This window comes from Periophthalmus magnuspinnatus, chromosome 21, assembly GCF_009829125.3.
Source record: "Periophthalmus magnuspinnatus isolate fPerMag1 chromosome 21, fPerMag1.2.pri, whole genome shotgun sequence".
Classification (NCBI taxonomy): Eukaryota; Metazoa; Chordata; class Actinopteri; order Gobiiformes; family Gobiidae; genus Periophthalmus; species Periophthalmus magnuspinnatus.
In genome coordinates this window covers 29,603,906-29,615,900 of record NC_047146.1, presented here as the reverse complement: position 1 = coordinate 29,615,900, position 11,995 = coordinate 29,603,906, and the positions used below count along the sequence as shown (strand labels likewise).

Sequence of the window (11,995 nt, the reverse complement as noted above, 5' to 3'; positions counted from 1 at the left end):
GACTACCTGATCAGATAGAGTCTCGTAGGCCTTTGGGGACTAGAACAATGACCTTTGTTTTTTGGGGGGTTAAGAAGCAGATAGTTACTTGTCATCCAGGTTTTATGTCATTCACACAGGCAGGTTTGTCTACTCAATCACTTTGATCTGGTTTCAGTGAAAAGTGTCAACAGCAAAGCAGGAAGTTAATGCCATGTTTTCTGACGGCACCATATAAAGTGTGGACAGGATTGGACCAAGTACAGGACCCTCTGGTACACCACAGGCTACCTTGGAACATGGCAAGAAGCTCTGATTTACATTAACTGATATCTATCAGATAAGTAGAATTTAAACCAGCTGAAGGCTGCAACTCTGACACCTATGTCACATTCTAGCCTCTGTAGTAGAATACTGTGGTCAATAGTGTCAATGGAAGATGAGTATATAGTTGGCTAAAATATTAGGTTCAAGATAAGTTTTTTTCAGAAGCAGTGGGGGACTGCGGGACATAGCCATTTTCTAATGATGTATTTATTATATTATATTAAGAATAGGAAAAATAAAATATAAAAAATAAAAATGTATAGTTGTACTTAAATTTTCCAATCCAGCAGGTGGCAGCACGCTCCTTTCTCACTGAGGGAAACTGCGCATGCGTGCACCGTGCTCTCTGACCACAGCGGAAGAACTGATATAACTTCAGTGATGTACGTTTTACCGGTGTTTGTCTGTGCTGCACGCTAAAAGACGGCTGTTTGCACGGCTTCAGACCCGATAACCGTTCCCATCTTCGCTTTGGTTCTGGTCCGTCCACATAAGCAGAGCGGAGGGTTCTCTCTGTGTCTGTGCTGATGCCCCGGGGAGCAGAGGTTAAACCCGGCGTACCTCACTTGGATTTCTCCTAAGGTAACGCATTATTTTCCCACGCCAATCTTCCGAGTTCTGAGGTGAGGATGACAGATGTGGATTATACTAGTACGCGCTATGCTTGTGCTGTTCTGGCTTCCGTCTGCCTGGGCTTGCCTTGTCCTAGTTCTGACCTACTTTCTAAACACAGACATACGCCCTGTAACAACATCTCAAGGATTTCATTAGGCCCATTGTGAGGGACTGTGGCGTGTACGTATACTTGTAGCAGAAGACGAGCCTACTGTGCAGCTCTTGGTGTAGGGCACATGTGTCAAAGTCAAGGCCCGTGGGCCAAATGCGGCTCTGCACATCATTTTATGTGGCCCTCAACAGAATAAATTAAAAGGTATGACGGTCATAACATGTTATTTTATCAAGCAATACACCTTTAAACAGCTATATTTCTACATCTATGCAAATGAATATGCAACATTTGTAAGCTGAATAAGTAATAAATGCCGAAACAGTTAATTAAAAAGTAAAAAAAAAAGTTATGTTTATTTTACATCTGGCCCTTTGAGAGCAGATGTCATTGCTGATGTGTTTGACACCGCTGATGTAGGGTGACAAATGTATTAGCTGTTCGGTTACGTGGCCGCAGATCCACGTATCCCTCCCTCACTCCTTTTGCTCTCAGGGAGGGCATCTCAATCTCTCTTCCGCGCTCACAGGCTCTCCCCTTTAACCATGCATACCTCCGCATGCACGTATCTATGTGCGTGAACAGGGCATAGACTGTATAAACAATTAGACTACGTGAATGTGACGTCACCCATAGCATTCGGCTTCAGTCATAGAGCCTTTTTGTGGCAAATTTGGAGGCTCCGTATTTGGAATTCCAACAGCGAGTATCATGGCAACCAAAGAGCCAATCTGGAGCGCAGCTGTAGATGGTAACACCCCTTCCCACTCGCACTGCTGGTTTAGCAGGTGGCTGGTGCAACGCTGCCAGTCAAACCTGTTGCTAACACTAGTGGGAGTGACCGAAATAAAAATACCAGGAGCACGCAGAATGGGATAATACAAACATTTTAAGAGCAAATATTATTAACGTAACTGTAGCATTTACAGAGAGAGCAGCTGGTTTTTAAAGTGAATTGGAGCCGGGGTCAATGGACCTGGAAGCACAGGCTATGATCACTTCCTATTTGGAACGTGGCAGCTAGCAGGTTAAGTGTGTCAATTTTTATATACAGTCTATGGTACCGGGACAATCCTCACGCAGGGTTTTCTATATCAGGAGTTTGTGTGGTGCACACCTCTATTGACCACTAGGAGTACGCACATTTATAAATGATGCCCCCGATCTGTGGAGAGGCAAGTCAGCTCACAGTAAGAATCCATCCATTTTCTTTCGCTTATCCGGGGCCAAGTCATGGGGGGCAGCAGTCTAAGCAGGGACTCCCAGACTTCCCTCACTCCGGACACGTCCTCCAGCCCCTCCGGTGGGACCCCTAGGCGTTCCCAGGCCAGCCGAGAGACATAGTCCTTCCAGCGTGTCCTGGGTCTTCCCTGGAGCCTGCTCCCGGTGGGACATGCCCGTAACACCACCCTAGGGAGGCGTCCAGGAGGCATCGTGAACAGATGCCCGAGCCACCTCAGCTGGTTCCTCTTGACATGTAGGAGCAGTGGCTCTACTCCGAGCCCCTCCTGTGTGACCGAGCCTATCCCTATCCCTAAGGGTATACCCGCCCACCCTACGGAGGAAACCCATTTTCGGTGTCTGCGATCTTATCCTTTCAGTCATTGCCCAGAGCTCATGACCATAGGTGAGGCTCAGCTCCTTCTTAACCACAACGGACCGATACAGCAACCGCATCACAGCAGACGCTACACCGATCCGCCTGTCAATCTCACGCTTCATCCTCCCCTCACATGTGAACAAGACCCCGAGATACTTGAACTCCTCCACTTGAGGCAGAGACTCACCACCCACTCCAGAGAGGAGCTGATTCTCATCCCAGCCGCTTCACACTCGGCTGCAAACCGCCCCAGTGCCTGCTGCAGATCCCGGCTCGATGAAGCCATCAGGACAACATCATCTGCAAACAGCAGAGATGAGATCCTATAGTTCCCAAACCAGACCCCCTCTGGCCCCTGGCTGTGCTTAGAAATTCTGTTCATAAATATAATGAACAGACCCGATGACAAAGGGCAGCCCTGGTCGAGGCCAACATGCACCTGGCACAGGTCTGACTTACTGCCGCCAATGCGAACACAGCCCCTGCACTGGTCATATAGGGACCGGAAAGCCCTTAGCAAAGGGTCCCGGACCCCATACTCCCCGAGCACCCCCCAAAGGACACCACGAGGGTTACAGTAGAATGCCGTCTCCAGATCCACAAAACACATGTGGACTGGTTGGGCAAACTCCCATGAGCCCTCGAGGACCCGTAAACGGTACGGAAGAATGCATCGCTAAATAAAAATAAGTAAATACATATTTTGAAATATTCCTGGCAAAATAAAATTGTAGCTTACTGCTTGTTAAAACTCTCCCAAATCATTTGCAGTTTGGATTTAATGACAGATAATGGCTAATAAATGAAAATGTATAAATGGCATGTCACCTTTGGCTCCAGTCGCCAGTCAAATTTTGAACAATCTGATAGCATATTGCAATTTTATATATTTATACATTGGTACTTTATGTTAGGGTGCACTTCCAACTGAATGTGTTATTTTGAATAAACTTATTCTGCAGTTAATTAGGCTAACACTTTCCTAATAAAGGCCCTATAATATGGAAAATTTAGTTTCATTCACATATTTGAGTAACCCTTTATTACTGGTCTGTCTGCATCTCCAAAGCTCAAAATGCTCTGGTCCACCTTGTGATGTCATGAAATAGTATACCTTTTTCATTTAATTCTGTAGAGATAGGCAATTCCAGGACTGAACTCAACCAAATGATTCTAGTGAACTATCATGTTCTGTTTGAAACGGTAAACAGATTAACAAACCCTCCAGCTCCGCTGCCATTAGAACATATTTCCACATCTAAGTGCATCAAGTTTGCAGTGCAGTGTTCTTTAATGACAAGGTTCAAGGCATTAAAAATGCCATCAATTTCACAATGCAAATAACAAGCCTGCAGCCACCTAGACATTTAGAACTGAGTCACTTTGCACCTGTCTTTGACAAAACTGTCCAAGAGATCGTCACCAGCTGGAGTTCTGTCATCTGCATGCTGCCTCGACATTTTACCCTCTAGATTTCAAAAGTCTGTGCTCAACAATTTGCTATAATCACTCGCTTGCATAGTTAACATGTCACTTCAATCTGGAACATTTCCGAGAGCTCTGAAAACTGCGGTTATGAAGGCTCTCCTAAAGAAGAGCAGTCTTGGTGCCATAATACTGTACAATTACCAACCCATCTCAAATCTGCCATCGTTAGGCAAAGTCCTTAAAAAACTTGTTTACCAACAGTTTATTAAATTTCTTCAAATCAACAACTCCTTTGAGGTCTTCAGGTCAGGTTTTTGACCCCACCACAGCACTGAGACTGGCCTTATCATGGTGAGAAACGACATCCGCCTGAACTCTGATGCAGGAAAATTCTCAGTCTTGATCCTGTTAGATCTGAGTGCTGCCTTTGACACTGTCGATCATGGGATCCTCTTACAGAGACTAGAGGACTGGGTGAACATTAAATTAATAATTTATTTATTAAATTTCAGTTAAGTAAACACAGCAGAAAAACTTTGAACAAGGTTTACCCTTACCTATTTTAACATAATTTGGTCACATTCGGTGGGCCGGATAAGTCCAAAGGGCCGTGTGTCGGCCCCGGGCCGTTGTTTGTCCATCTAACCAATAGGACAGACCACTTAATACAAAGGCCCAATGATAGTTTAAAATTTGGTAAAGCACCTCCTCATCAGACCTCTTCATCTGTAACACTGACCATTTAACAGCTGAACGCCTGCCATTCCAAATATATTTCCAAAATAGATAATATGAACCAAATTCTGCCAATATCACTGAGTAATTCCCAAGTAAATGTGGTATAGTAAATATATCCAGATTTATTCAAGTGAGTCCACATAAAGTTCTCCATAATCATCATCCTCTGTTCAGGTAACTGCATAGTAAAGTGCTGTATGTGAAGAAAACAAAAGTGAAATTTAAGTGCTTGCAAGTCCATTTGAGAATCAGTTGTGTGTTCTAGTTCATTTGCATGCCGAGTACTATGTGTAATAACGTAAATCAAGGATTAAAAAAAAAAAATGTCATAATAATATTGGGCATAAATGTACACTTACAAAAAATACAAGCACTGAAAAACAAACCATTCAGGAACTAACATCAGAGCGTTAATAACTGTACCACAAAATAAAGTGTTTCCAATACAGTTTTTTAAAAATAATTTCGTCATGTGTGTTTTAAGGTGTTCCAGTGGATAGCTCAGATGGGCATGCGCTCAGACCGCCCTTGTGCCCTCCTCCGGCCCTCCACTTTGGGGCTGATGGTGCTCCTGGGGCTGCTAGTGCTGTCCGTCTGGGCTGAGGGCAGGGACTTCTACGCTTTGCTAGGAGTGAGCCGAGGAGCCAGCACCCTAGAGATCCGCCGCGCCTTTAAAAAGCTGGCCCTGACCATGCACCCGGACAAGAACCCGGTCAGTATCATGCACAACTCTCAATGCTCAAGTAGGCCTGTCACAATAATTCAGGGGTGCAAACTTGTCACCTTTTGGCGAAATTTGCCATTTTGATCTTGGAATAGGTCATTCATGTGAATAGTGCAGATCTGCAATAAAAATAGGGTAGTGTAGTGGGGCTGTGGTGAGAGTGATGCATACTGTCCCTCGCTCTCACTACAGTGAGGGACAGTGTGTGCCTCGGTTACAGGCTGAGCTCCCCCCGACCGTGAACCAGCTGATGCATGGACCACTGTGTGTGCATAACTAATGAGTTGACCATGTACTTTCAATAGCTTAGCTCACAAAAACATGAGTTCAAATCTCCATAAGCTTTGGACTTTGCGTTTTTCCAGAGCCACTGTCTACACTGCAGTGTGATAAAACTTGTAAGCAGTGTATACTCAAGTAAAAAGTAGAGATTCAAATATTGACCAAACAGTAAAAGCTTTGTTCAAAGTTTTATTACACGTAAGCAGACTAATAATACTAGTAGAAGAGTTCAAACAGTATAGTAGACTAGTAGTAAATGGCTACTGTATTCTCTTTATTTAAAGGCCTGCTATGATAAAACAAGGCTATATAGGAAATTCTTTAATCCCCAAACAGTGTGGTTATCCCAGTCTTGTGTGATTTTTCGAGTGAAGAGTCCATTTACTGTTATGACAGTTTTATTTTTATTTACTGGGAAGTGAAAACATACCGTATTTTTACTAGAGTGTATTAGTTGATTTGCTCTAAAATGTTCTTGAATGCAGGGAATTTCATAGTTTGCTCGATCATGTACTGCACATTAGTGGAGAAAAATATAGACCTGTGTATTGAATGGATTTAGAAATGTCATCTATCTTACTGTTATATTTAAATTCCCATGTACCGTAAATTTCGGACTATAAGCAAAACTTTTTTTTCCCCATGCTTTGGACCCTGCGTCTTATACAAGGGCGCGGCTAATTTAAAGATTTTTACTGGCTAACGGTCACCAGGGTGGACTCTCTAGCAGTAAATGCAAAAGTGAGACAGATGTGGGGAAAGATTATGTGCTGAAAAATACACTAGTTTTGATTTTTAACTGTCATTTTGCACAATATGCCCACACCCTCATTATGGAAAACACACAAAGAAATGCATATGATGCAGCTTAAAGTTAAAGGCAATGTTATCTGGCATCAAAGAAGGAAATGGAGCCAATGCACGTCAGCTTGGCATTAATGAATCGATGGTGCGACGTTGGAGGCAGCAGCAGAAAGATCTTAGTCAATGTAAAATGACGACAAAAGCTTTCGGAGGAAATAAATGCAGATGCTATGTTGATGCCATGTTAGTGCAGTTTTATTTTCTAAACATGCAGGTATGTTCATCCCATGTTGATGGCGTGTTGATGCCATACTGCCGATTTTCAGGCACAATTAAAATAAAGCCTGTCTTAAATTAAAAAAACAAAACAACATATATTCTGTGTAAATATCTTATGTTACAACATCAAAAACCTGCAGCTTATATTCAGGTGTGGCTTATATATGCACAAAATGGATTTACTTTTAAAATTTAGCTGGTGCGGCTTATATTCAGGTGCGCTCTATAGTCCGAAATTTATGGTATTTAATATTGTTTAAAACAATGAAATATCTTTAAAACCTTTATAAACGTATTTTCAGAAGTTTGGGCATATAGATTAAGGTTATAGTTTTCATATATAATTTCATATTAAGGCCTTAGTCATTTGCAGTATCAATTCTGAAGTTATGACTTCATGCACTTTATGGTGTGCTTCTGGATAAAAACGGTAGCACTGCCACACAAGCCTCACTTTCATCCCCTCACTGCTTTATAACCCATGCACAGTGCACCCCTCTATTTAGGCCTATCTGTCATACAAATTATGCTAAGAGACTTATTTAAACTAGGTTTGCCTTGCATTTTGATTACTTAAAAATTGCCACTGAGCATTTGTATACATTTTATTATCATCTACAAACTGTAGTCTAATCTAACTTACTCCTGAGCTGGGACGGTTTCTGTATCTGTCTCTGTGGAGTTTGCAGGGGAAAAGTGTTACTGCAACCTGTGAGCGGAGCCAACTATGACAGTGCAAACCTCAAACTGGATTACTGTGAATAACAGACTGAATCAGACAGTAAATCTGTAGTAAATACAGACTTACAGACTGTATTTCTATGAATACAGGAGTTTCTTATGGAGCAGCAGAACATTTTGATGACACGTGATTGGTGGCACATAATTTGATTGACAAAGTAGGGGGGCTGATGCCCTGCCAATATAATTGTAGGCGAAACACTGGCATTGCTAAGTGCCGGCCCCCCTGCTCAACCAGCAGAGGGGTGTTACCTTCAACTTGCTCCAGATTGGCTCTTTGGTTGCTATGATACTTACAGTTGGAATTCCAGATATGGAACTTGGCTCCAAATTTGCTCCTATAACAGCTAGCTTTGACAAGGCTTTAAGTGGGCCAGACCTGAACTCTGTGGGTGACGTCACACTCACTTAAATCACTTCTTTAACCAGTCTATGTGTCCACAGTAACGGTGCCCTCTGCTTGTGTCCTAAGGGAGACGCGTCAGCTCATGAGAAGTTCCTCCAGGTGAACCGGGCCTACGAGGTTCTGAAGGACGAGGAGCTGCGCAAGAAGTACGACAAGTATGGAGAGAAGGGCCTGGACGAGCAGCAACAGGGCGGCCGCTACGAGAGCTGGAACTACTACAGATACGACTTTGGTCAGCACTCCACATGTTCAACACACTTCTTGTGCTATACAGTACATTATTCAACTACTTATGCTCACCTTCAATTAGTGTTTTCCCCCAGAACAGGCAGCGTACACTTGGTTTGAACTGCCTTTGAGTTTGTGGACAAGCATTCTGACCACTCAGCCACTTCTGCGAATTTGGAAGTGTGTAGAGCACCATTCTGATCTGTTTTCAGGCTCCTGCATTCTTCCACATAGCAAAGCGCTACTGTATCATTTATGACAATGGAATATAACTAGTAGCAAAACAAGAAAACCAAAGGGTGGTACTGAAAAATTTCTGGCCTTATTCACACAGAAGCCTTCCTTGCAAATTCATGGTTCTTTACCTGGGAAATTGCCCGGTGAAAAATGCTTTGTTCACACATAACCCTGTTCTAGCAAAATGCAGGTAAATTCCTGGGTCCGGCTACTATGTGAATGGGGCTTAGGAGAGGTCTATAGTGCTTGGGATGAAATGCCTAAAAAATGTCTATTACCATGGGAAATACGCCATGTTTGTTACAGTAGTCCAAAATGTCCCATGTTGATCCATTAGCCAAAATAGGGTTCAAAAGTAACCGAAAGTGCAATGGAACAATGTGATAAACTTGCTGGGTCAGAATACTTTAGAATGACTGCTAAACTCAGTATTTAGTATCTTTAAAATCTCCATTGTTTAGCTTTAGACTTACTGAAAATTTTATGAGCTGTGATATGACAATCCCAAGCTCTATATAATACTTCTGCATCGCTATTAATAAATCACTTGGATACATGCTTGAAGGTCCATGCTTTTAACCTTCAGTGTTTGTGCAGGGATCTACGATGATGACCTGGAGATCATCACTTTGGACAGTGGAGACTTTGGTGAGTTGTATTTCATTTTTGATGACCACCAGAGGGCTAGTGCTGAAAGCCCTGAATGATTCCCTGTAGGATGCAGGATTCATAGAATCCGAGTTACATTTCTAACATTTATTTCCTGTCAGTGCCTGACTGATATTTGCGCATTATAGCGCATCGGCTATTGTTATTCAATCTTCAGCATGGGGTCGATATTTTGTTTGGGTCGACCTTCTATCTAAGAGTACACATAAAGCTTTATTTGAAACACTTTTATGTGAAGCGATAACTGCACAAAGTGTCACTACGCAACTCTCTTATAGGGCTTATGGTAAAAAAGGACTGGGGTGAGATTGTAGTAAATTTAAATTACACAATTTAGGTAAAAGAATCAAAATCAGCATGAATAGCCATTGGCAGAGCTTCTGGTTTCTCTGGATTCTAAACAATCTTTATCGATCTCACTCTACATCTGATCAATCATTATAAATATCAATTCAGAACTATACCTAACTATTATTACACTCAAATGATAATTACAGAGAAAAATCTGCTTATCATCTTACTTCTCAGCAGAGACACAGGCTGACACAGCCCTTGTTGTGTGTTTCAGAAGCAGCTTGAACTCTGGAGAGATCTGGTTTTATCAACTTTTACTCTCCACGATGCTCCCACTGTCACCAGCTGGCTCCCACCGGTAATGACTCATGTGTCAGCAAAACCCGTTCTAACAGGAACAAACCTGTTTTGGCTTACCTTTTTTGCAGTAAAACGTACTCAGTCTTAACATATTTTTCTTATATCTTTGGATTCTTTATCTCTATGTAAATCTTGTACTGCAAAGAGGACATACTAATGCAGGGGTAGTGAGGATTCCAACTAGGATTTTAGCACTGAACCACAAATAAGACTCATGTGAGCTCAATTCTGCCTTCTGATTGTGTTATAATTTGGTGTTTTGGTTCTCAAAATGATTACCCAAACAACTTATTTGTAATTAACTAATGCTGATTTATTTTAATAAGTAAAATATATATTTATTTGAACCTGTTTACCTCGTACCTGGGGAACATTCAAGTCAAAACCTGTCAACAATAAGACATTTTGAAGTACGCTATATTGCTGGATAAAATATAGATGATAAATGATAACATTGTCATCTTTATGGAATTGAAAATCAAAATAGGGCATACATGCGATTAATCAAATTTGAATTGTAACTATAATTATTCTTCTCCAATTAATAATACAAAATTTTAAAACTAAATTTCTTTTTTAAATTAAATATTCTGTCTCTGAACAGCTATATGTGCATTGTCTGGTTGGCAGTGGAGAGAGGTGCCAAAGAGATGGATGGTGTGATCCGGATAGGGCGCTGTGGAACTGTGGGGGACAACCACCAGCTGTGCCGGAGGAGAGGCATCCACAGCCTACCCCAGCCTAGACTCTACAGAGTTGACCAGGTAAAACAAAATTGGACACCACCAGTGGACCACCCAGGCTGACGACAACACTAGCAGGACGTATATATAGGGGAGAGTGTGGGGTAAGGATGAGCCACAGGTTTACCATCCAGTAAATCTCCAGAAAAACTATACTATTTTATGATATTATAAATTGGAATCATACATCCTTAAATTATGGCCCCCCAAAATGGGGAATATTGGCTTAAGTCCAGTCTACCCAGTCTCTCCTACATCTTAATTTTGCTATAGAGGTCTATGGACAATGCATATGCACAAGTACCTCCAAATCAAATCGGAACCACAGTCTGAGCTGCCACAGGTTATCAAATTGCAAAGGCTGTATTAATTGTGATAATGGAATGATCTCTGCAAAGAACCAAATATTCTGACTCTTATTGAATTGAATTATGTGGTCTGGAGGAGGGCCTTTTTGTTTCAATGCAAATACTTATAATGTATACTACTACTAATATAATATATACTACTAATGCTATAATATTCTGCACTATGGCATATTCAACAGTATGGCATGAAAAATATTCCGACATAAACAGCAGGATAATGTGACACAGGTCTGAAACCTTGTCCCTGTGTTTTGGCCTTGTTCTGCAGACTCCAGAGAAGTTCAGTGGTGAGCGCTCCAAGGACAACCTGGTGCGCTTCTCCATGCAGTTTATCAGCACTGTGGTCTCTCAGCTGTGGCACGGTAAGGCTCTGACTTTCTTTAATTTGGCGTGAAATAGAAATAAAATGTGGTATAACAATAATAGAGGGATTATTTATTTTATTTAACCAGGTAAAATGCTTTAGAACTAATTCTCATGTACAAGCATGATTGAATGAAAAACGTTCCTTGCACAACTCTGTCAAGGACATCCTGTTGACATTTCTTGGTGGTTATCTCTGTCTATAGGCTTGGGCTATAAAAACAATACATTTGTTGTATAAATAAAAATATTCCTCAACTCACTTCTTTAGATTATTAACCTTTTCTTGCATAAAGGGACATTAGAACAGCTAAATTGAATTTCAAAGCCTTTAGAAAACATGGTAGTATGTAACGCAGTATTTAATGTTAATTTTGGTTGTAACTCTAACCCAGCATGAAGATTGTACATGACCAGGCAATTGAGGATTTTCTTGGAATAGAATGCAGCTTATTGAATTCTATATAGAGATGGAATCATTTCAGTACTTGAGTCTTTTTTACCATGTTTTCTGGACTATACCCCGCTCCAGAGTATAAGCGAAAAAATGCATAATAATGAAGAAAAAAAACATATAAGTTGCACTGGACTGTAAGTCACATTTTTTGGGGAAATTTATTTTACAAAATTCAAGACAAGAACAGACATTTTATCCTTCAAAGGCAAGATAAAATGTCCGTTCCACAACTTGCCTTTAT

At 41.4% G+C, this 11,995-nt stretch overlaps 1 protein-coding gene across 1 annotated transcript in view; it reads left to right on the top strand.

Moving 5' to 3' along the window:
• The first annotated feature begins 640 nt into the window (after positions 1-640).
• dnajc10 (DnaJ (Hsp40) homolog, subfamily C, member 10) overlaps positions 641-11,995 on the top strand; it is a 59,414-nt gene continuing 48,059 nt past the window's right edge. Inside the window, 8 exon segments of the mRNA XM_033987237.2 lie at positions 641-888; positions 5,284-5,511; positions 8,102-8,267; positions 9,098-9,152; positions 9,741-9,765; positions 9,767-9,821; positions 10,454-10,587; positions 11,203-11,296. Coding sequence (XP_033843128.1) covers positions 5,305-5,511; positions 8,102-8,267; positions 9,098-9,152; positions 9,741-9,765; positions 9,767-9,821; positions 10,454-10,587; positions 11,203-11,296 — 736 coding nt within the window. The 5' untranslated portion in view covers positions 641-888; positions 5,284-5,304.